The following is a 22,090-nucleotide window of genomic DNA, read 5'->3' on the forward strand; positions in this document are numbered from 1 at the left end:
ACTTATGCAGTCGTTTTGTCATATGATTAGCGTAATACAAAAGGTCTGACTACTGCAGGAAACATATGTAAGTCGAACACTTTAGTATTGCACTAATCATGCTTCAGAACGACTCTGTGTAAGGTACTACATTTCCAAATGAAATTATATAGGCCTACATTAAGGGGTCATTTCAAAAAAAGTAGGGGTAACTGTCCCCTCTAATCGACGCCCCTGCATAGATGATACCCACTCAAGACTGTGCCTTGAGTAAAACTCAATCTTTGATAAAATTTTAGGGCCTTATGCAGAGTCATTCTGAACAGTGATTAGTGCCATACTAAAGAGTTCGACTAACATAAGTCCCTTAGTCTTTATTCATAAACGTATTTTGGAAGAGTCCCAAAACATATTCATAAACGTATTTCTTAGCGAATATAGATCTTGGTCAAGATTGCTATCCTGGTATGTATGAATTAGCTAATGTTTATGAATAAGATCAGAATGTCATTTTCACGAACATCTCTTTACTGAAAAACCTATGCCGGTACCGGTATCTCAAAATCTTGCCTGAGTAGGCTCATGAGACAGCAATTCTCTTAAGATAGATCTTGTGAAAAATTTTCATTAAGATACATCTAGGAATAGAATAACTTTTGTTATTAACAACGAATATTGCAATAGACAGTATCAACAATATACAGAAATCAGGCTATTTGTTATAATTTATACTTTTCTTCAAATTCATTAATACTCTAAGTAAAATTATTTACAAGAAATGCTTTATGATGAAAAGGGCCCTAAGCCACCGTCCCTCGTTCGTATATATAATGTAGGATGGTATACTGACTTGTGTCAAAACTTTAAAAGGTTGTCTCTAAGGATATATAATAAAATTATCCTTTATGTTCCGGAGATATACAGGGTGAACTAAAAGACAGGCCACAGGGTATAAAAGTAGATATGAATGGACCATCTGTAAACTAAGACACATCGACATGCTGGGAACAGTTATCAGTGTACCCTAGGTGTAATTAAAGTGCCGGTGAAAAACCATACGAGCACTAGGAGCAACATTCAATTAACTTCGGGACTAGCACTCACTTCTCGAAAGGAGGCAGACACATGGCTCAGCATTGGGCACAGTGTTCTTAGAAAACATGTTCTTAAAATCACACTGATCTACACACATAGGGGCACGAGAACGTAAGATAATGGATGCACACAAATGCTCTAATACATTTGGATGCCCATGTAGTAACCTTTCCAATAATTGCGGACCGTTACGCTATTTTGCAGTCCGCAAAGTTTTGCAAAGACTGTTACAGAATGTATCCCAAAGAGAACCCTTTTCAACGCATGCGTAAGGGTCATTCCTTATAAGTTTTCGTAACATTGTGCGTACAACAATGCAATTAGTTATTGTCTAGCAGATTAACGGAAATTCGGAGTTGTGTTAAGGCAAACCGTTACGGAATGTGCTCTCGGTTGTCTTGTGTTAGATCGTAAGTGGAAAATTATGCCTTATTCCGTACCAGCCATTCCAAAAGTTGGGGCGCATAAAGCATCACAAAATCGCAAACTGAAACCATTGAGATAATATATATCTCAATGACTGAAACGTAGATGTTATGTTTGTGTTAACGCAAACTGTCATAAAATATGGTCCTTGGGGTAAGCACAAGGTTACTACAATTAACCTAATGCTAGAAAATTCATAATCATATTTCCATTCGGTTCATTGAGCCACATTCTGTTTGAGGCTTCGCAAACTTTGTGGACCGAAAAACGCCCACAAGATACATTAGGCTTCACCAATTATCAGCAAATAAAACGTAAGCTTTCCGATGCGTTGACTCAATTTCCTACTAAATGATTCCTATTGAACAAATCTCGTATGGCTTCATTCCGTACTAGTTTGCGTTAATGTAACAAAATTTGTATGTTACATTTCGATAATAACAGTGACGGTTGATTTATGGAACTTTTGTGAGCGTAACGCTTTACAAGTTGTTAGGACGTTGTAAAAGTTTAGCAACATTCTATACACAGTAAAGCAACGAAAAAAATGCAACAAGTCGGTATATTTTTTTTTATCCGAATTGTCACAAAATAATTTGAAAATTCTTGCCGACGTTTCGCAAAATCTTTCTATTTGCTAAATTTCATATAGCAGCTACAATGACTTTATACTTTGCGTTGCTGTTCGTAGAATTTTCGGATACTGGTACGGAATGACTATTTTGAAATATGTTGCAATAATGAGTAGTATTTTTTGAAAGCTGACTTTTTCATATCAGCCGTGGAATAGGAAGAAGAAAAAGACGTAATGGAAAGTGACGTTCAGCCATTAAATGTAACTCGATAGCAGAATGACAAGGGAGGAATCTGAACTTTTTTTTTGTTTATAAATCTGTTCTTGAATAATTCGTGTTCAAGTACATCTGAAATAATTTAATCTGTTCGCAGTTTGGAGCCTCGAGGATGGGTGTTACTGTCAGAGTAGTTATGTATTGTTAACTTGGATATAATGAAATGTTATTATATAAACACAAAACTATTTCTGTAATACTAAAGCAATCCGTTCTGAGATGTGGTTTGTTTTGTGTTGAAGGTGATATGTTTTTAACGTAGGCTATATGGGCTAGTGAAGTAATCAAATAGGTAAGTTACTCTAGGTATTTGGACGTGAGATGCTTCATTTTTCAGTATTTTATGTATGTAAATTTGAGCGTCGTATTACATAACATAATTAACGAAAGCGGAGAAGGACGTTTTAGTTTAATGGTAAATCAAGGCCAGCTGTAAAAATTTTGCTTAACTTTGAGAATAGTAATGAGCGCTGTAAGTACGGTATTTTAAATTTTTGGCTTCCTTAATAAGTACCACTACTAAAAGTAATTTCGGACAATGTTTAGCAGATGAGGTCCAGATATTTCTTCTAAAAACTGTTACAGTTTTGTAGTTTCTGTTCACATTAGGTTCAGGTTACTTTAGTTGCGTTAGGCTAATTTCGGTTAGGTGAGGTTACTTTATGTTATACTATATTAATGTAGAAATCCCTTACAATTTTCGAAAAGGTAATAGAATTTTGCTTTTTTTTTTTTATTATGAATACTAGGTTAGTTTAAGTTAGTTCAGTTTAGTTTCTGTTAGACTTGGTTAGGTTATGCTAGGTTTAAGTACTTGCATCTTTCACTTCTCCCGTAAATTTTGTATTTTTTACGTGCTTCTGGACCCCGTCTGCAAAACATTTACCGTAATTTCGGCTTATGTTTAGAGTTGCCCCTCCAGTTTCATACAAAAAAAAAAAAAAAAGCAGTAAAAACATTAAAACGTACAGTTTTACTATACTAATCCATAGTACTATAAGTAGTAGTAGGAGTATGAACGGGTTCTGTTTTCGACATAAAATGGGCATGCTCCAGAATCATCGAACCTTGAGCGTCTTGCAAGTAGTGCCCATTTCCACATATCTTTTTTCGTATTAAACATAACTTTACTGCTAAACTTATACACATAAACATCACATAAGAACTCCAAATCATCATTTCTCCTGTGAATTTTCCTAATTTTTATAAAAAACTGAGAGGTAACCCTATACTTAACCTGTAATTTCAATTGACATGTTGAAAGAAATAGTTTAGAATGATATTTACTTAAAATGTTACATCGTTTCATATTCAAAAAGGAAAGATTGAGTAGAAATGCGAAAATTTGGAAGATTTAGTGACAAAATTAATACACAAAGTCTTTTAACTGCTTGGAAGTTATTTGTGCAAAGGATGTAACTCGTATTAGGTAAAAGGTTCCATGTTCCGTTAAGGGGGGGAGGTCCTACTAACCTAATATAACGTTATATTATGTAATCAAACGAAAATCGATAGAAAAAAGTGGAGAAATTGCAAATTCCGTGTAGAAGAAATTACTGGACCCCCTTAACGGAACATTGACCGGTAAAAGAATAGTGTGGAGGTTTATAATATTTTACAAACACGACGGGCACGAAAAATACGCACAACATGTGCTAAGTGGCTACTACAAGCTCTAGTTGTACTTTTCTACTCACGGTAGGGCGAAAATGGTGGGCTTGTGCATCCGTAAAGAGTAGGTGCAAGGTGACATTGGGTATGCACATAATGAGAACTAGTACGAAAGCCACGCATAAACTTGTACTAAATGGTTACCAAAATATCATTTTTGTTTTCTTTCGTGGATGAGAGGTGTTTCTACATCGTGGTTTACTCATGTCCAACATGATTGTCGCATATCTATAACTGTCTTCTGGTAAGAATATAATTTCATAATGATTTTGCATGGTACTCTTAATACTCATACTGTGTGTATAATCAAGATATGTATATTTGTGGTAAATTTTATAGAAAAAGAATTATAAATACGATAATTAGAATGAGTAAAACAAAATGTTGCTAAATGGACAAGAAAAAGTTTTATTTTTATTTTATTGTTCTTATTTACTGCTCTTTTGACATGAAATTTGCCACATACATGTCTTTGCATATTATACACAAACTAAGATTATAAGAAATACCGGGCGAATTCGTTATCAAATTATATTCCTACAAGAACATATTTATAGACATGCGACAATAATTTTGGACATGTGGGAATTGCACTTTTGTCGCTGAATCAGACTTTTCGAACTTCTGGTAGTTCCAACTTTTTCGTCAAATGTTTATATTTGTATACGAGATCTGTTGACAACGGCATTACTCGCACTACTACCACCACCAGCACAATTCAGTCGTCAAATATTTTACGCGTATTTATATCTCGCACACTTCTCTGGTTAAGTAACGCAGATTAACTAGTACCTCCCTTCACTGTCACATAGTAGGGCTGCCGTAAACAATGATTTCCGTATGGAGAATTTCGTGGCTGACACTGTTCATTTTCCTTCTTCAGTTTTTCATAACTGCGCACCTTACATATTTATATCATTCATACATTGCTCTATCAACGTAATATTACATATTCTGTAGCTTTTTACAAATAACAACCTCCCCTATTGTAAATCGTTATTAAAACTAGGAGGCTCAGGTGAAGAGACAGAATATAAAAGTTTTGCTATAACTCCTATATTATTAATGCTTGGAAGAAAAAAATATAATGCAGCGAATTGTTTCCTCTACTAGGTTCAATTATCTGATTCAGAGGAGATTCTGCCTTAAATAAATAAAACCAGTGTATCATAATAGCCTCGCATTTGGGGCTATTACGGGACGTGCTTATTATTTAGGCCTAGATGACCATACGAATATGTGAAGATTATTGTAAGATAGTCGCGAGGATCCTCTGTCTGAAAAGACAAGTTAAGTAATTCTGTGATGGATAGTTTTTCGCTTTTAGTACTATTTTAGGACAGTTTTAGTACTATTTTAAATATGACTTTTTTTTTTTTTTAGTAAGAATTTATTTCACAGTGTTTTCTTTGTTTCTGCTAAGTTTATCATTTTAAAAATTAAAATGAAGGTGATAAACACGCGTAGCTTTGTAGAATTGGCTAAGTAATATTGACAACACCTAAATTAGTTATTTTATTATGGTGTTATATATCTGAATAGCGATATACTTTTGATCTTTTTTTTTTAAGAAGAACAAAAATTTAATTTGAATGGTTATTTTCTCAGAATTTGAACAAGAAGAACAGTATTTTTTTTAAATGCGTATTGATAAACATTTTTAGATAAGATGAAATCTTCAGAGAAAATCTGGTAAATTCTTGCTGTGTAATTAAAATCTGCTTTTTGTTTTTTTTTTAAAAAAAAGTCTTTTTGTAAAAATACAAATAGGACCTACCTATTTGCTAATGAAAGTTCGCAGTTTTTTTTTAACAAATGTTTAAAAAATAAGATTGAAAAATATGTTTGCTGGCAGGTTTCTTCCGTAGCCTCAAGAACGAATATCGTAACCTAGCTCCTGATGCAGCAATATCTGGTTGTGGAAGTATACCTATAACATCAGATTCTCTTATCCCAGAAATCAGGGCTGGCAAAAATTATGGTTTTTATTGAAAAAAAAAGTTTTTTTTTTTGGTTTAAACCAGTTTTTTTTTTGTTTGTTTGTTTTTGTTTTGTTTTGTTTAAATATTTTGCTCTATATATTCGTATCATATATGCACAGAAATAAGCTCGTTTCGCCTTGATGTTATTATGCAACAACCGGGTTATGCTGGAAGGGCAAATCGCAAGCAAAGCACGCTTCTATCGCGTACGAAATTTTATGGTTTGATAATTACTTCACCAAAGCCACGAATTTTCATTTTGGAATTTTAGTAGACACCCTGTACGAACCAGTCACAATTTCGTATTCTGAATTTTTATCGAATACCTACCTATATAGACTATGGGTTTAAAAAAATCCCTTGATGCTTCTGTGTATCTAGTTACTAATGCTCGCGTGAATTAATAAATTGATGTGAAGAACGTGAAAGTACTATAAAATACGGAAGAAAAACTGTAAACTAAATGCTAATTACGGGCAAGTGGTTATTTTGAGAGAAGAGGATGTTCTCTGTGGAAAATCGCTCAGTGGTTGCAGATATTAGTCGGAGCGATGCGCCTGACTCTTGACAAAGTCACGAACACGTGTAAATGTTACACAGAAAAAAAAACTGGTCGTCCAGAAATAACAGCTTCTCGTAAGACAAATTCATTAGAACTACAAGCAATCGAAAAAGACGTTTAATCACTCCAAAGAAGCAATAGAACCATCCAATCAGTATCAGATGGGACAGTGGTCCAAAACTTGCAGACTTGTCTTGGGGGTGCGTTTGCAGTAACGAGAGCAAGCATTGCAAAAGTGTACTCTTGGGCAAAAACATAAAGATTGGACTGATGAACAATGGAAGAAGATACTCAGCACCGACGAATCTAAATTTCTGCTTTTCGGTTTCCAACCCCAGATGTTTGTTCCGAAAATGGCTTTCATTTCGACTGTGTAATACCTACATTAAAACAAGCAAAAAGGTAGTGTCGAATCAACAAAATAATTAACAGAAACGTACAGCATTTAAGTAAAGCATGCAATACTATTAGGAACGCTGATTTTGGTCCGTAACTTTGTACAACAACCAAGCAATCCCAAACATTCTCGTAAGTTATGTAGTAATTATCTGCAAAGCAAAGAACAAGCTAACATCATCACAAAAGTGGGATAGCCGCCACGGTCTCATGATTTGTCACTCGTCGAGCTCATGTAGGATGATCTTCACAATGATAATAGGTGAACACATGCCAACGAATACTGAATATCTACGAAAGTCTCTTCGAAGCTATGGGGTCTCTAAAGTTCGATAAATGTACCAAACCAGTACTTAGGATTTGTATCATGGCTAAAGATCGGCACTTGGATGAACGCAAACTTCCTCAATAAATTTGTCTCAATGGAAACAGAAAAGATTATTTTCGTTTCATTATGTGAACAATGATGTTTATTTTGCAAATAAGGGGTTTGTATGAATATAGTGTATTTGCAGAAGTGTAGAATATTTTTCTTCTGCACTTAATCGTTCTAATGAAACCGGACGTGGTATAAATATATTATAACTTATGGTTTCAATAGTCACAAAATATCACGCTTTATGAACCAAACTTTTTCACGTGGTGTACACGTGGTACTGCTACTTGTTATTCCTATAGATGAACATAAACCAACGTTAGTGCAAGTTAGTATTTACAACCATGCGTCACTTTAGTTTCTAAAGTTGTTTATCGATGAAATATATTAGAATTGTTCTTGTTCTGTTGCAGCGTCTTGCGATGATGGCACTGGTGCCTGGTGTGGTGCCAGAGAAATCATACTCCGAAGAACGACAGCAGCTCCTAACGAATCTTTTGGACGCAGTGAAACAGTGTCAGATACGATTTGGAGGCAGAGCTGAACTTGCGACGGAGTCTGATCCACGGGTCGCTGTCCTCTGTTCTCATTTAGAGTCCGTTCTTCAACATGGATTACGGCTTCGACCGGTGAATAAGAGCGGATCGGCACTTAGGTAAGCACATTCGAACAAAGAGTTTGATGTAAATAGTCCTTAAGATAAGAGCTATTTGAACTTGCTTATCGGTTACGAGATAAATATAGTAGTTAACAAGTACTTGTATATGTTCTTGAGTATAATGATAAAAGTGTAGCTGGGTTATTACCCACAGTTACGTTACTTTGAAAGAGGAACACTTTTTTTTGTAATTTTCTTTGTTTGGATTTGATAGACATTTTCTTTCTAACTTGAGATAAGATTTTATATAAATATTGCTTACATGTACATTCAAAACAATATTTAAATGACAATTTTTGGTCGGGGATAAAAGTAATAAGATCATTATATATCATATTAAATCATAGAAGGTTGTGAAGCATTCAAGTGAGTCCATGTCGGTATGCAGTGCCCACCTGAAAACTTCACAGCTACTTTGGCAAGTTCTTCTCGCAAACTAAGATTTAAGATATGTATATTCTATGCAACAGCAAGAAGTTTTTCGTTACCAATGTTAATATATATATACCGGGTGCACCATTTATAATGTCCCACCTTTATAACAGAGGAACTAAGAGAGTGAGAGAAGCGAAACTTTGTACAAAGCAACTACAGGAAGGGGGACATCTATCCATGTATTGGGTAACATCACTAGGTGAACAGTGTTGCCAACCCAATATAAAGTTATGATTTTTTAAATGGAATGACCTAAATTTAATACCATAATTCGAATCAGCAATGAAAACAAAGACGAAAGAGATGACACTCGCAGATCAGTGTTGCATACTTTTTGAGAAATATTGTAAAACATATGTCAAATTTAAACGCCTTTAACACACACAAGGAATGAAGTAGTAACTATTTGTGTACATTAAATGAAATACTGGGAAGAACTCTTTAAAATGACTTCAAGTTTAGAAGGATCAGTTAAACAGTGTTGCCACAGCAGGAGAGAGAAAAATTGAGTTTGGAAATAGTGCAATAACTTCGAAAAGGTCCCTAGTACAGTATGGGTTTAAATGCATAGAGGAAATCAGTATGTCATAAGGAGCATTGTCACGTTTATTTGAGATCGATAAGTCAAGTACTTACTAAGATATTCGGTACTCTGTAAAAGCTGAGAATTTTGTGCTGTACAAGATGTAACGCTGTTTCAAAATTCCCTTTTTTCCCTCTGCCTTGGAGGAATATTAAAGTACTAATCTGTGACACAAGTTATATTCTGTGACATGCTGAATTAAAGCAAAATATTTAAAATAAGGAAACAGAATATTTTTTCTGTTTCATGAATTTTGTAATGTATGTTACAAATAATTGTTTCTTGATCATCATAAACATATATTTCTTTAATTTAATTTCTTTCTCCTGAATATAAGTTGGAAAAGACAATAAAACGTAGATATTAATAGTTGTAAAATTTGAATAGAAAATACATAGGCTAAGTTCTGTTAAATGGTAGCAAAAGTTTTCAGATCATCCAATATTTATACGTACTGACCAATTTTAGGGGACCATACACAACTTATTTTGTATTTCATTCACCACGAAATTAACTACAAATAATGTATAAATTGTTTTTAAGAAGTGAGTTGCATTTATGGATTCATAGGTGCCGACTCCCTTATGAGGACCTAAACGTTACGAGTAAAAGTACAACAAGTAGAAATATGCCATAAAAGCTATAATGGAACAAACACCAAACAACCCCTGTTAGATGTCCATTAAAAACAGGAAATGTATCTGATCGGAAATGGAGAACCTGGTGGGCCCATGAACGATTGGATCCGTAGTGAGTTGACGAGTAAACGAATAGAGTGTAAAAAAATTCAAATCTATGCTGGATGGCCACAAAAAACAAGGAAGTATTTAACCAAGTCAGGGCTGGGCCAAAGTAGTGGAAAATCAAGGTGTCTATAGGGACCAGGCGCGTTAGCAAGGGTGGGTGTCCTTGTAAATAAAATAGTGTAAACATACTGTGTAAAGAGTATTCCATAGTTCTGCAAATTATATACGACATCGTATTACTTAGCGCAGCGTAACTTTCTGTATAACGTCCCACGTTTATGCCATTTAGGCTAAGGGGGACAATGATTAAGGCAAGTGACTGATGATAGAAGAATTAATGGGATGAGAATGTGAGAGAAAGCGAGAGTACCCGACAACCCCATGGACATGATGTTATCCACCGCAAACTTACTGGATCGGAAATCGTATCAGGGACCCCACGCACCAGAGGTAAGTGCTCTACCACTGAGCAACCGAGCCCTCGCAGTTTAACTTTAAGAAGGCTTAACCACACAATTTTCCTATTATAATTCAATCAAAATCTTTTGTTTTTTGTACAATGGTTCACAATAATTGAATACAGAATTATGATATATTGCAAAATGATATGTCTGAAAAGCGATTATTCTCGGAAAAATACGTGCAAACCCATGCATGGTGGTCACTAGAAACTATCATTTCATCTATTTGAACTGAACGAAGTTGCAAACTCACACGGGCTTTTGTCCGTATGGAGGAGGCATTTCAGCGACAGTGTATATGCGCATGATGATAAGCGTTCCTACATCAACATCGAAACTCTATGTGGAAAGAATTCAACTGAAATTTACAATGCTTTGCGGGAGATTTGTCGAAATAGTGTAGTGGATCATAACACTGTATTTCGGTGCTCAGCTCGTTTCCGTGAAGGTCGTGTAATCATTGCGGACACCTCAAGATGTGAAAGACAGACTACACTCCTGAGATTATTGTGAACGACATTTTGAGAGAGGGTCGACGAAAATATGTAAGAAAATTGCATATGAGACCAAAATATCTGTCACTTCACTTTACAAAATTATTACTGAAAAGCTGAAAATGAAGACGAGATGGGCTCCGCATGATCTGAGTAAAGAGCAGAAAGCATGTTGCAAAAGAATCGCAGAAAAATTGCTTCAACGTTATCAAACAGAAGGAGATCAGCTTTTCAAACGACTGTTGCAATTGATGAAACCTGGATACGAGAGTTTGAACCAGAACTGAAGTTTCAGTCGTCACATTAAAACAGTTCAGACTCTTCACGCCCGAAGAAATTCTGCTAGCAACAATCAAACGTTTTACTCACGATGATCTTCGCGTATGATACGAATGGAGAGATGGCTACAATAGAGTGATATAGGGGACGTCTATACCAGGCGTATATTACAAGCTGTTTCTGCAAAATGTTTTGCATCCGAAAAGTATTTAAAGAAATCCCGACATTCTTGCAGCTGGTGTATTTTGAACGATAATGCAAGGCCGCATACTGCTCTACAAGTAAGAGTGACACTTAACAAGTATGGATGGGAAATACTTTCCTTCCCAATATAGTCCTGATTTGAGCCCACCAGACTTTGAATTGTTTCCCAAATTAAAAGAACTACTCTGTGGAAAACGTTTTGATTCGATTGATGAACCTTTCAGTGAGGTGACCCGAGTGATCAGACACCTCAACAATGAAGGTGCCCTGTCCAGAATACAGAATTTGCCAAATGTTGGGAAGTTGTCATAAACAAGTATGAAGATTGTATTGAACGCCTGTAAATATATTTTGTACAATAAATTATTAGCTTGCATAACATCTTTCAGTGTGCAGAACTTTCGAAGTGACTGTCGTACAATATATTGCAAAAAATTTTCCGAACAGTTGCTAGGACATAATGTTGTACGTAGCGGTACATCTAAATGCTAATTGCAAACATTAGAAGCTATTGGTACCATAACAAATACCAGTCTATGTGCCACGCTAAATAACAGTATATGAGCCTAATTTCGTAATAATGTTCGCAAAATTTGCGAATCGCAAACGAACGCAGAAACGATGCAATAATTATTATTATAGCATACCGATAATCGGAAAAAAGCCATATTTTAAATTTCGTTAACACAATTCACTGCAGAATGATGCCGTATAAAACATTTTAAGACATTCAGTAATTACGACCTAGCAATTGTGTATGTAAGAGAAAACTTGAACCAATGATTTTTGTGATATTAATGCAAAATTCACAAATTTTTACGTTTGCTGCAGTATCATAGAAGGAGTTTACTAAATGTATACTAAACTAAGCTAGCCAAAGCCAACCTACGTATCCTAACTCATATTTTATGTTCAAGGACAAAAAGAAAGAAAAAAACACCTAAGTAAAATTTTAGTGAATCCCATCAGCACTATATTACAAACATATCACGCAGGGCCGGATTTAGCATTTTGGCGCCCCTAGGCCCAATATTTTTTCCGCCCCCTAGTCTGGTTAAAGTTACTTTCCTAAAAACCTTTTAGTAAAAAATTATATTAGGCCTATAAGTTAATTGCTTAAACCACTCCACGATGCAATTTTATCATTGCAAGTTTTTTTGAGGAATTTACTTGGTTCTGGGCTTAACAAAATACCGTTAATGTATTAACAAAAGATTGGCGAATAACTTTGGTTTTGTTCAATTTAGCCATTTGGGCAAATAAATAAATAAAAAAAACTCTGTAATACATTATAAAATAGGTTTAATCTAAGAAACACAGCTTACATGAAGTATTTTGATAACGTGACACAAAACTTCAAAATCAGAATGCTTTATTAGCCTGATTTTTTAATCAATTCAAAAAATAAGTTATGGCTATTTATTTTTATTGCTAGATATTTTTTCTCTCGGCCGTGCGCCCCCTGGGAGCTTGCGCCCATAGGCCCGGACCTACCTTGCCTATTGGGAAATCCGGCCCTGATATCACGCATTGTTGTGCCTGAGCCAGTGTACAGTACATTACATCAGTCTTACTACTTGCTAGTACAGTGAAACCTCTACTAGCGGACACCTCTATAAAGCGGACACCTCCCGTAACGGACATATTTGGTAATTCCCAAACACTACAATAGGAAAAAACATATTGGCAAACCTCTTCAAAGCGGACACTCTCTAGTACGGACACGGACAGTCTTTCCTGTCTTTTATAGGTATTATTTACTCCGTATTACGGACACTTTCTCTAGAAACAAGTTAAAAAATATAGTAAAAATTCATTTTAGTAATTCATATATGTTTCACCAAGGAAGCAATGTGACATTTAGCTTCCTAAACTGTCTGCTCAGCAACCCAGATGATGCGTCTCTGTTTATCAACACTCGTGTCCTTTGCTTGCATCCCACTCCCACCCAAGCTGTTTTAGACACAAAAGTGATTGACAGTTGCCCACCGTTTGGGATGACATGTTATGCTACTGTTCCTCTGAAATCTCTAACCAAGCAGAAGACAAGTTTTTTTTTTCTGCGCCCGCGGAAACGCATATTTCTTAAAAAAGACACTTTTGGATTGCAATTAACCCACAAATTAAAGCGACATATTGAAAACGTAGTAAGTACTGATAAGTGTAAACTATAGAGATGTTATTTCAATGTTGTGCCTTGAACATACAGTATTGGATGGCGGAGGATAATGCAGGTACAGTAACATTTGGTAATATTCGTAAATACACGATTCAAGCAAACAAAAAAAAATCTGATCACATATCATCTTGATTACTAATTTACGTAAGAAAATATTGCAGCCTCTGTAAGGCGGACACCTCTCTATAGCGCACAATTTTTGATTCCCCACGGCTGTCCGCTTTAGAGAGGTTTCACTGTACTTGCATTTTGCTCAATTTATTTACCTTTGAATTTATAGTAAATATGGTGCTTTTTTACGTTTGGCGCAACAAATTTTGAAAGATTTACAGGTAAAAGTCCGTATTTTGCATGAAAAGACATAAAGAATAATTTTCTGCAAGCGATAGAGTTAAATACAAAGTAATACACCTGTATTTTATGTTTACAAGTATAGATTACTATAGTTCGCGTCCCTCGAATTGGCGTGTGGCATCAGCCAACAAGATAGTAGTGCGCTGTTACTATACCTTCAGGGAGGAACCTATTCATTCATAATTGTCCACAAATACGAACAAAATTAATTATGAATGATTTGATTCCTCCCTGAAGGTTTAGTAACAGTGCACTGTGAGTTTATTGGTTGATGCCACACGCCAATTCGGGTGGCGCGGAGTATAGTGTAAAATTCTTACGAGTACTTTACTAGGGATAAAATAAGTGAGTGCATATAAATAATGGTTGTATTAGAAACTATTTTCCACCGGTGCTGTATTTGTGCACAGTGTACATAAGTTGTATTTTATGTTTACAAGTGGAACGCTACAAGTATGAAACCGTGACAAGTATTATTGAAACTCATATCATTACCAAAATCCACTCATTTCACTATCCTTATTTTTGCATATAGCAACCTTCGCTGAGCCCCTGCTCCCTTCGGACTCACCCCCTCTCTAGAGATGCCCTTCAGGTTCGCCCAGTGACTCGGTTAGATAGCATTCGTGCTTTTTAGTGGCCTACTAGCAAAGGTTGTTTCTTGTTTTTTGCATTGCTGTTTTTATGCATACATCCGGACGCCGTATTTACACGCAAATCCTAGAAGAATTTTAATTTTTCAACAATTGTTATGATGGTCTCCTTGAAATTTAACTATTCCATTTGACATGTTTCCATGTCGGCCAGCGCAAATCATTTAGTAAACAATAATAAGGAATTTGTAAATAATTGTAAGTTTTGAACAATTATTTCGAGTTGTACGGCAAAAGTAAAGCTGCACGAGAAATCTTCCTAAAAATGTACTTAAAACATTATGTCGAGCTTCACATGAAAGGCAGTAGCGCGTTTCAAACTTATTCGATGATTTGTAACTATACATTCGATAAATGAGCTGACAAATACAAAACATAACGTGAAGTTTGCAAGTTGGCGGCAAAGTAGAAATTTAAAAAATACACAAATTTTATTTTACATATAATTAGGTATTTCCAGAAAAAATGCCTATTTCATTGGTGCATATAGGCTATAACTCATACAGCTAACCTTTGTAGCGATTTATAATATGGTAGCAAAATAATAATAAATAAAAAATTGTCAGTTAGGGCCAATGACTTTAAAATTTTAAGTTCCTAAGTGAGAGTTCATCTGTACAAAGTATACCACACAAAGAAATTTGTTTCGTGACCTCATGGGTAATGCCAAAGACTTAGGGAACTATTCCGATATGGGTTACGTCAACGCAAAGCAATATTTAACATTTTGTTAGTGATAATCGGCATAGCAGTTATAATGACTTCTTGCATTTCTTGTATGAACAATTTCTTGAACAATGCTTCCGAATGATCCTCTTAGACGTGCAAACGAAGAAAGTGAATAATTATCTTGATTACACCACTTGGCTACACCCAACAGCTACAATACAGCCAAAGAAATTGTGCTCACAAATCATCCTTTGTATTGCTTCAATTGGAACACTCTTACTTATTGCATTCATTCGTGTTTAAGAAAGAAATAATAACAAGTCGGTAATATTTACAGATAATATTGAATTGTTTCGATATTACTCCCCTAAAGTTGCACGAGAATAAGTATATTCACTGCACGAAATAGCTATTAGGTAGGTCTCGTAAACGTATTTCTACCATCCTGTTAAAATTTGAATTGATATTACTAACTCAAGAACAATTTATATTCACATTACGTTTAATTAGTCCCTTCAAGGACTCAAATGGGTTTCATTTCATTGTATGTCCATTGGTTAATGTTTTATTTCATTTTAATCATTTCTTCACGATTTCTCCAACGCTGAGGGGAAAAAAGGGAATTTTAAAACAGCGTTAACATCTTGTACAGCACAAAATTCTCAGCTTTTACAGAGTACCGAATATCTTAGTAAGTACTTGACTTATCGATCTCAAATAAACGTGACAATGCTCCTTATGACATACTGATTTCCTCTATGCATTTAAACCTATACTGTACTAGGGACTTTTTCCAAGTTATTGCACTATTTCCAAACTCAATTTTTCTCTCTTCTGTTGTGGCAACACTGTTTAACTGATCCTTCTAAACTTGAAGTCATTTTAAAGAGTTCTTCCCAGTATTTCATTAATGTACACAAATAGTTACTACTTCATTCCTTGTGTGTGTTAAAGGCGTTTAAATTTGACATATGTTTTACAATATTTCTCAAAAAGTATGCAACACTGATCTGCGAGTGTCATCTCTTTCGTCTTTGTTTTCATTGCTGATTTGAATTATGGTATTAAATTTAGGTCATTCCATTTAAAAAATCATAACTTTATATTGGGTTGGCAACACTGTTCACCTAGTGATGTTACCCAATACATGGATAGATGTCCCCCTTCCTGTAGTTGCTTTGTACAAAGTTTCGCTTCTCTCACTCTCTTAGTTCCTCTGTTATAAAGGTGGGACATTATAAATGGTGCACCCGGTATATATATATATATATATATATATATATATATTTCGTAAATAAGATGTTCTTTGACCTTGATAAAACTTGAAGGGATGATGGACAATGACAAAAAGAAAGAAAGAAAAAAAAAACTTTGCGATTGTGTCTGGCAGTTACCTTAAACGTGATCCTGGAAGGTTGGATCCTAGGAGGAAGTATTTGCAATGGGAAATGCAGTTGAACTTAATAAGAGGGCAACTTAGTACCCCCTAAGCTGAGGAGGCTGTAAAGAAGTCTGCTTTAGTGCAGTGCCGTCTTCGGCAGCGGTTAAGCTAACAGAACGCCGTTTACAGTATCCATATTTCCCGTTAGATGCAGTGAAGTTTTTAGTTCACACACATAATATTGGTGTGGATGTCCAGAAATATCCTCCGTTTAAGAATACTCACGCACCATCTCTGTCCCCATTGTTATTTAAGCTACTTCTAGTGGGTCGAGGTTTCTCAAAGATTTTTCACCATCCGTTCTAGTCGGTTTGCGACTTCTTATTCAATATATTCGCAGCTAACCTCTATGTCTAGGGGCCTTCTCTTCGATCCATGACCTGAGAACGCGCCATGCTGTTGTGAGAGGAACCTTCGTTACACGGCGAACGGGGACAATAGGTTTATGAAAAATATTTGAACTCACTCTCGTCCTTATGATACTTATTTTAATGAAAGTGTGGTGATAGAAAGCCGGGAGATACTCTATATTTGGCATAAATTCTGAAACCCTCTTAGTGTAAGTGAAATTATAGAAAGTCAGGTTGAGGTAGGTTCTGTATTCCAAAATTAATTTCAGACTGGTCAACCGTTTTCCCGTGATGAAGTCATAAAAACAAAAGATAACACCGCTTTAAAAATAAGGGTACAGAAATTGCAGCCTTTCCCTTCCCCACTTTGAAATGCAAATTTTCAAAAACACTGGGACACTTCTCCATCTATTTTTAATGATGAGTTTACATACCGACTGTCGTCTTCCCAACTTGTCGAACACATAAGATACTGAATTTTTCGCATAAATTATTATGCTTCCTGCTCCCTCCTTAAGTTACACATTTTAATCAAAGTGACATGATAAAAATTTTATTGGACGTAGGTATACTAATTACGAGGAAGGACCAGAAACTAAGGTTATGAGGCCGATGTTTGTGGAGTTTCGTCTGTAATAAAGGAATGAAGAGTGTGCGGTAATTTTAATATATGGAGTTGGCAACTGTGCAGAGTTTCAGCCACCTGCCACTTATGGCGCTAGTTGTAGGTAAACACAAATGGCGACTCGTTTGGAAAACTGGTCTCGCGAAGAAGTCCGCTCAATGATTTGATTTCTGTGGACGAAACATGTAACCGCGGCTGCAATTCACCGGCAGCTGGTAGAGGTTTACAGAGAGACTGTAATGTCTCGTCAACATGTCGCACAATGTTCTCACACTTGAAGTAGAACTTAGAACGCCGTCGTTTCTCTTCAGACGAGAAGGTGAAGCACTTCGTGACAACATGGTTCAACACGCAAGGACAGGACTTTTACCAGGAGGAAATCTTCAAACTCATCCCACGATGCGGTAAGTGCTTCAAGCGGTATGTAGACTACGTCGAAAAATAACCTAATGTATGTGCTATCTGTTTGCTGTATTGGTTGTATGAAATAATAAACACACGTTTCACTGCAGGCTTTGTAATCTTACTTTCCGATCATTCCTCGTACAATCAAAAATTCGTTTCAAACGATTCAGTCGTTTTTCCGTGATTTGATCGTACACAAAATCACTTTCATTCCTATATATTACATAAAAGGATAGGGAAGATGAAGTTAACACCTTTTCACTTGAGTTTAAATGGTACTTTCCTATTTTTTGTTTTCAATTTCCTCCTACTTTTTCCTCTCCCTATCTGATAGTGTGTTTAGTGAAAATTCTTATATTATTCTTTTTTTAGTGTATCTCATAATGTTTTTAGAATTTGCTGGTAATTAATTCATTTTATTGTTTATGCCATATATAGATCTGTTCAATTAAAATAATATTTCAATTAATCATTTAGGCAGGTAACAGAAATTGTCTCCAGTAGTCTTCATTTAAGCAGAAATTCTCAGGGTCCACCAGGTGAGTACTTTTTTTTGTACATTTTGTGCTGAACTAGTATTTGTCATTTGACGAAGTTAAGTTAAAAGAAAGGAAATATTTAATCTTTATTGTCATAAATAAATTATGTAGTCATAATGAGGTTTTTTTTTTTTTTTTTTTTTTTTTTTTTTTTTTTTTTTTTTTAGTGAAAACCAATTTTTGTTATACATATACAGGGGTTAGACAAAAAAAAATCTAAAAACACTTCATACAGGACACGCAAGTTTGGCCGTCCACTGTACAACACGGATTGTGGTTGCTGATCGTTTTTTGTGTTTTCAATGTGTCATGTGGACCTTGCTCTTCCGTCAGCAGTAACCAGTTCACCTGTGAGTGTCATGGTGTGAAAATGGTGCGGTAAAATGGGCCACCTAACAGATTTCCAAAGAGGCATGATCGTTGGTGCCCATCTGGTTGGAGCTTCAGTGGCGAACATTTTGTTGGTATCGAAAGGCACTGTGTCCAATGTTACGAGGGCATACACAGTTCATGGGCAAACGACGTCTGCAAGGCACAATCGCGTCGTTTGTCAAATAGGGACACGAGGGCATTAAAACGGATTGTAGCAGCTAAAAAGAAGACCACTGCAATGACAATTACGTCTGAACAAAATTCCGGCCTACAGAACCCGGTTTCATCGAAAACAGTGCGACGGGAACTTTATAAAATGAAAATTCATGGCAGGGCCAATATCGACAAACCCCTGGTCACAGCAGTAAATGCGAAGAGATGTATCCAGTGGTGCAAGGACCACAAGGCGTGGACTCATGAGCAGTGGAAACATGTAATGTGGTCCGATGAATCGACCTTCACCTTGTTTCCAACAACCGGTCGTGTTTACATATGGAGAACACCGTCGCAGGCCTATGATACAGACTGCTCCCAACTGTAAAGCATGGGGGTGGTTCTGTAACAGTATGGCCAGTGATATCGTGGTTTTCTGCAGGTCCCATCATAGCCCTGCATGGAATGATGAACGCTAAGAGTATGAGGCCATTTTGGGGGACCAGGTTCTACCAATGGCCCAAATATTGTTTTTCCTGATGATGGTGGCACCTACCAAGATGATTTGGCACCTTGTCACGCTGCAAAAACGGTGAAATCATGGTTTGAGGAGCATGACCAGGAGCTATTACACCTTCCCTGGGCCCCACAATCACCAGATCTGAACATCATTGAGCAATTGTGGTCTGAGTTAGAAAGGCATATTCGGTCTCATTACCCTCCACCAGCATCCCTTAAGGAACCGGAGCATGTTTTGGAGAAACAATGGTACAAAATTCTACACACCACGATTCGGGAGCTGTATACGTCCATTCCATGTCGGATCCAAACTGTTTTGGGCGCTAAAGTTGGCCCCACACCATACTAGGTATGATTTTCACACTTTCGCGAACGTTTTAGATTTCTTTGTCCAACTATTGTATATGCTATCTACTTTACAAGGTGTGATAAAAAATACGATGTTTTTTAAATTTATTTATTTATTTTATTATTATTATTATTATTTAATGTAGCAGCATCTGCTGATACTACAACAATTTGATGTAATTTGTCCGATAGCATGATCCATTAAAGCAGGCAGCGTGAAGTTGGAACGTGTTCTGACTTGTCAGTCAGCATCCAGAGCCGCTAGAGTGAAGTGTTTTCCGTGTCCGTCGCGCATCATGGAATTCGAAAAACGCATAAAGATTAAGTTCAGTTTCAAGTTGGAAAAAAAAAATGCCAAAGAAACTCATGAAATGTTGAAATTAATGTATGGCGATAATGCTATAACTCTGAAGGCTTATTTCAAGTGGTAAGAGCGATTTAAAAGCAAAAATGAGTCGGAAGAAGACGAGCAACATTCCGGACGACCATTAACTTCAAAAGCAAAAGAAAACGTGCAAAAAGTAGCAAAATCTGTTCGTTCAAACATGCGAATAACTATTCGAGAGCTTTCGAAAAAACTAAACATCTAGTACGGGTCCATACAAAGGATTTTAACCATTGATTTGGAGATAAGAAGAATGAGTGCGAAATTCATTCTCCGACTTTTGACTGACGAACAGGAGTTTTTGGCGAAAAAAATATTCCTGTCCGTCCACATCCACCGTACTTACTCTCCAGATATAACATGGCGCGACTTCTGGCTAGGATAAGTGCATTGCTAGCTAAGGACAGTTATTTGAAGGAAATTAAATCAAATTCCATGTAAGCCTGTTACTTTGTTTCTAATAAAATTAATCATTGTATTTTTTGATCAGACCTCGTATATAGCGAATAAGGGAATACAAAAGCACTGTAATTAATGTACAAATAATAACAATGCAAAACTTTATTTTCATAGCTGATTTCAATGTTGTTTGTGAAGTTGAGCGTTTCCTGTTTTAGCATCGAGGTTATGTGAGACTTGGCTCTACAGTTGTAAGGTGGAATCCGAACCATAATGCGTTCAGTGTACTTCTCCGCCTGTTAATCGAACTCTGGATCGTGTACCAAAGGCGCGCGCACTGGCCACTAGACCATCAAAGAGCATTAAAACGGATGTTATTATGTTTCCGAGAATTATCTGCTTAAGAAAGTTTTGTCCGTCAGTGTAAACAAAACTTATTATAGACAGCTAAATTATAAGGTACGGAACTACATTTGGTTTAACTAAACATTACTATTGGACAAGTAAAATCTTTCAGTTTAATGTCCCGCGATTATGCCCATTAGGCTAAGGAAGACGATAATTAAGGCAAATGAATGATAATGGAAGAATTAGTGGACTGATGGGAGTACCGCGAGAAAACCCACGGACACGATGTTGTCCACCACAAACTAACTTGGCCGGGGATCGATTCAGGGGCTCCACGCACCAGAAGTAAGCGCTCTACTACTGAGCGACCGTCCTCCCTTGGAAAAATAAAACGTGTTCTATATTTCTGGTGCGTTGGGTTGCATATTCCAGCATCGACATCCTTCTCTAGTTTTCGCGTTTAGTGCAAATCTAAAGCCCAAATGTCGTACTTAAAGTTCTTTAATAAAAAATGGTCAGCTAAAATGTGATATGTTGAAACATTTAGAATTAAAAAAAGAAATATTTAAGCAGTTAAGAAGCTTTGCAGTTTGTTGTAGTTTCATTTCCTACAATCAGTACTTTTACTTAGTTCGACAATAAAAGGAAAATAATATTTGTACACTTACTATTCAATGCATTAGAGTTAAAGTAAATTTAAATTGTTTGTATGATTCTCGAATTTTTCCTCTACTACCAACATAATAGTAGTGGATAAAGATTAAAAGTTCGCGATTTCCTCTAAAATTTCTTTTATGATTTTGTTTTGCAAACCAATATTTCATTAACAACTATACAATTTAACATAAAATTATTATCGTAATTTTATAGAAGTTTGAATAATGCTATATGTATTTAGTTGAGACATAAAAAAATCTTGCAAAAGCCAAAAAGAAGTAATTAAAAAAAACTATCAACAATGCTAGCCTTGTTTTGTTGAGATTACTTTCTTTAATTACTATATCACTTTCAAGGTTATTTTGATTTTCAAATAAATGTTTTGACAGTAATATACACATGTGCTGTATCTGTCAGTATTGGTAAGTCTTAAGTACATAACATTATCTGTGTTTAGTGCCCTTATCAATGATCATACCAAGTAATGAATGATTCT

General features: G+C 35.9%; 1 protein-coding gene across 2 annotated transcripts in view; it reads left to right on the forward strand.

The window, feature by feature from the left end:
- The first annotated feature begins 2,295 nt into the window (after positions 1-2,295).
- LOC145680223 (sorting nexin-29-like) overlaps positions 2,296-22,090 on the forward strand; it is an 84,571-nt gene continuing 64,776 nt past the window's right edge. For both annotated transcript variants that reach the window (XM_081750541.1, XM_081750540.1), the window contains exons 1-3: positions 2,296-2,643; positions 7,752-7,993; positions 18,352-18,413. In XM_081750541.1, the coding sequence (XP_081606667.1) occupies positions 7,761-7,993; positions 18,352-18,413 (295 nt within the window). In that variant the 5' untranslated portion in view covers positions 2,296-2,643; positions 7,752-7,760. The remainder of the gene's footprint in view (positions 2,644-7,751; positions 7,994-18,351; positions 18,414-22,090) is intronic.

This window comes from Thermobia domestica, chromosome 3 (genome assembly GCF_964235325.1).
Source record: "Thermobia domestica chromosome 3, izTheDome1.hap1.1, whole genome shotgun sequence".
Lineage (NCBI taxonomy): Eukaryota > Metazoa > Arthropoda > Insecta > Zygentoma > Lepismatidae > Thermobia > Thermobia domestica.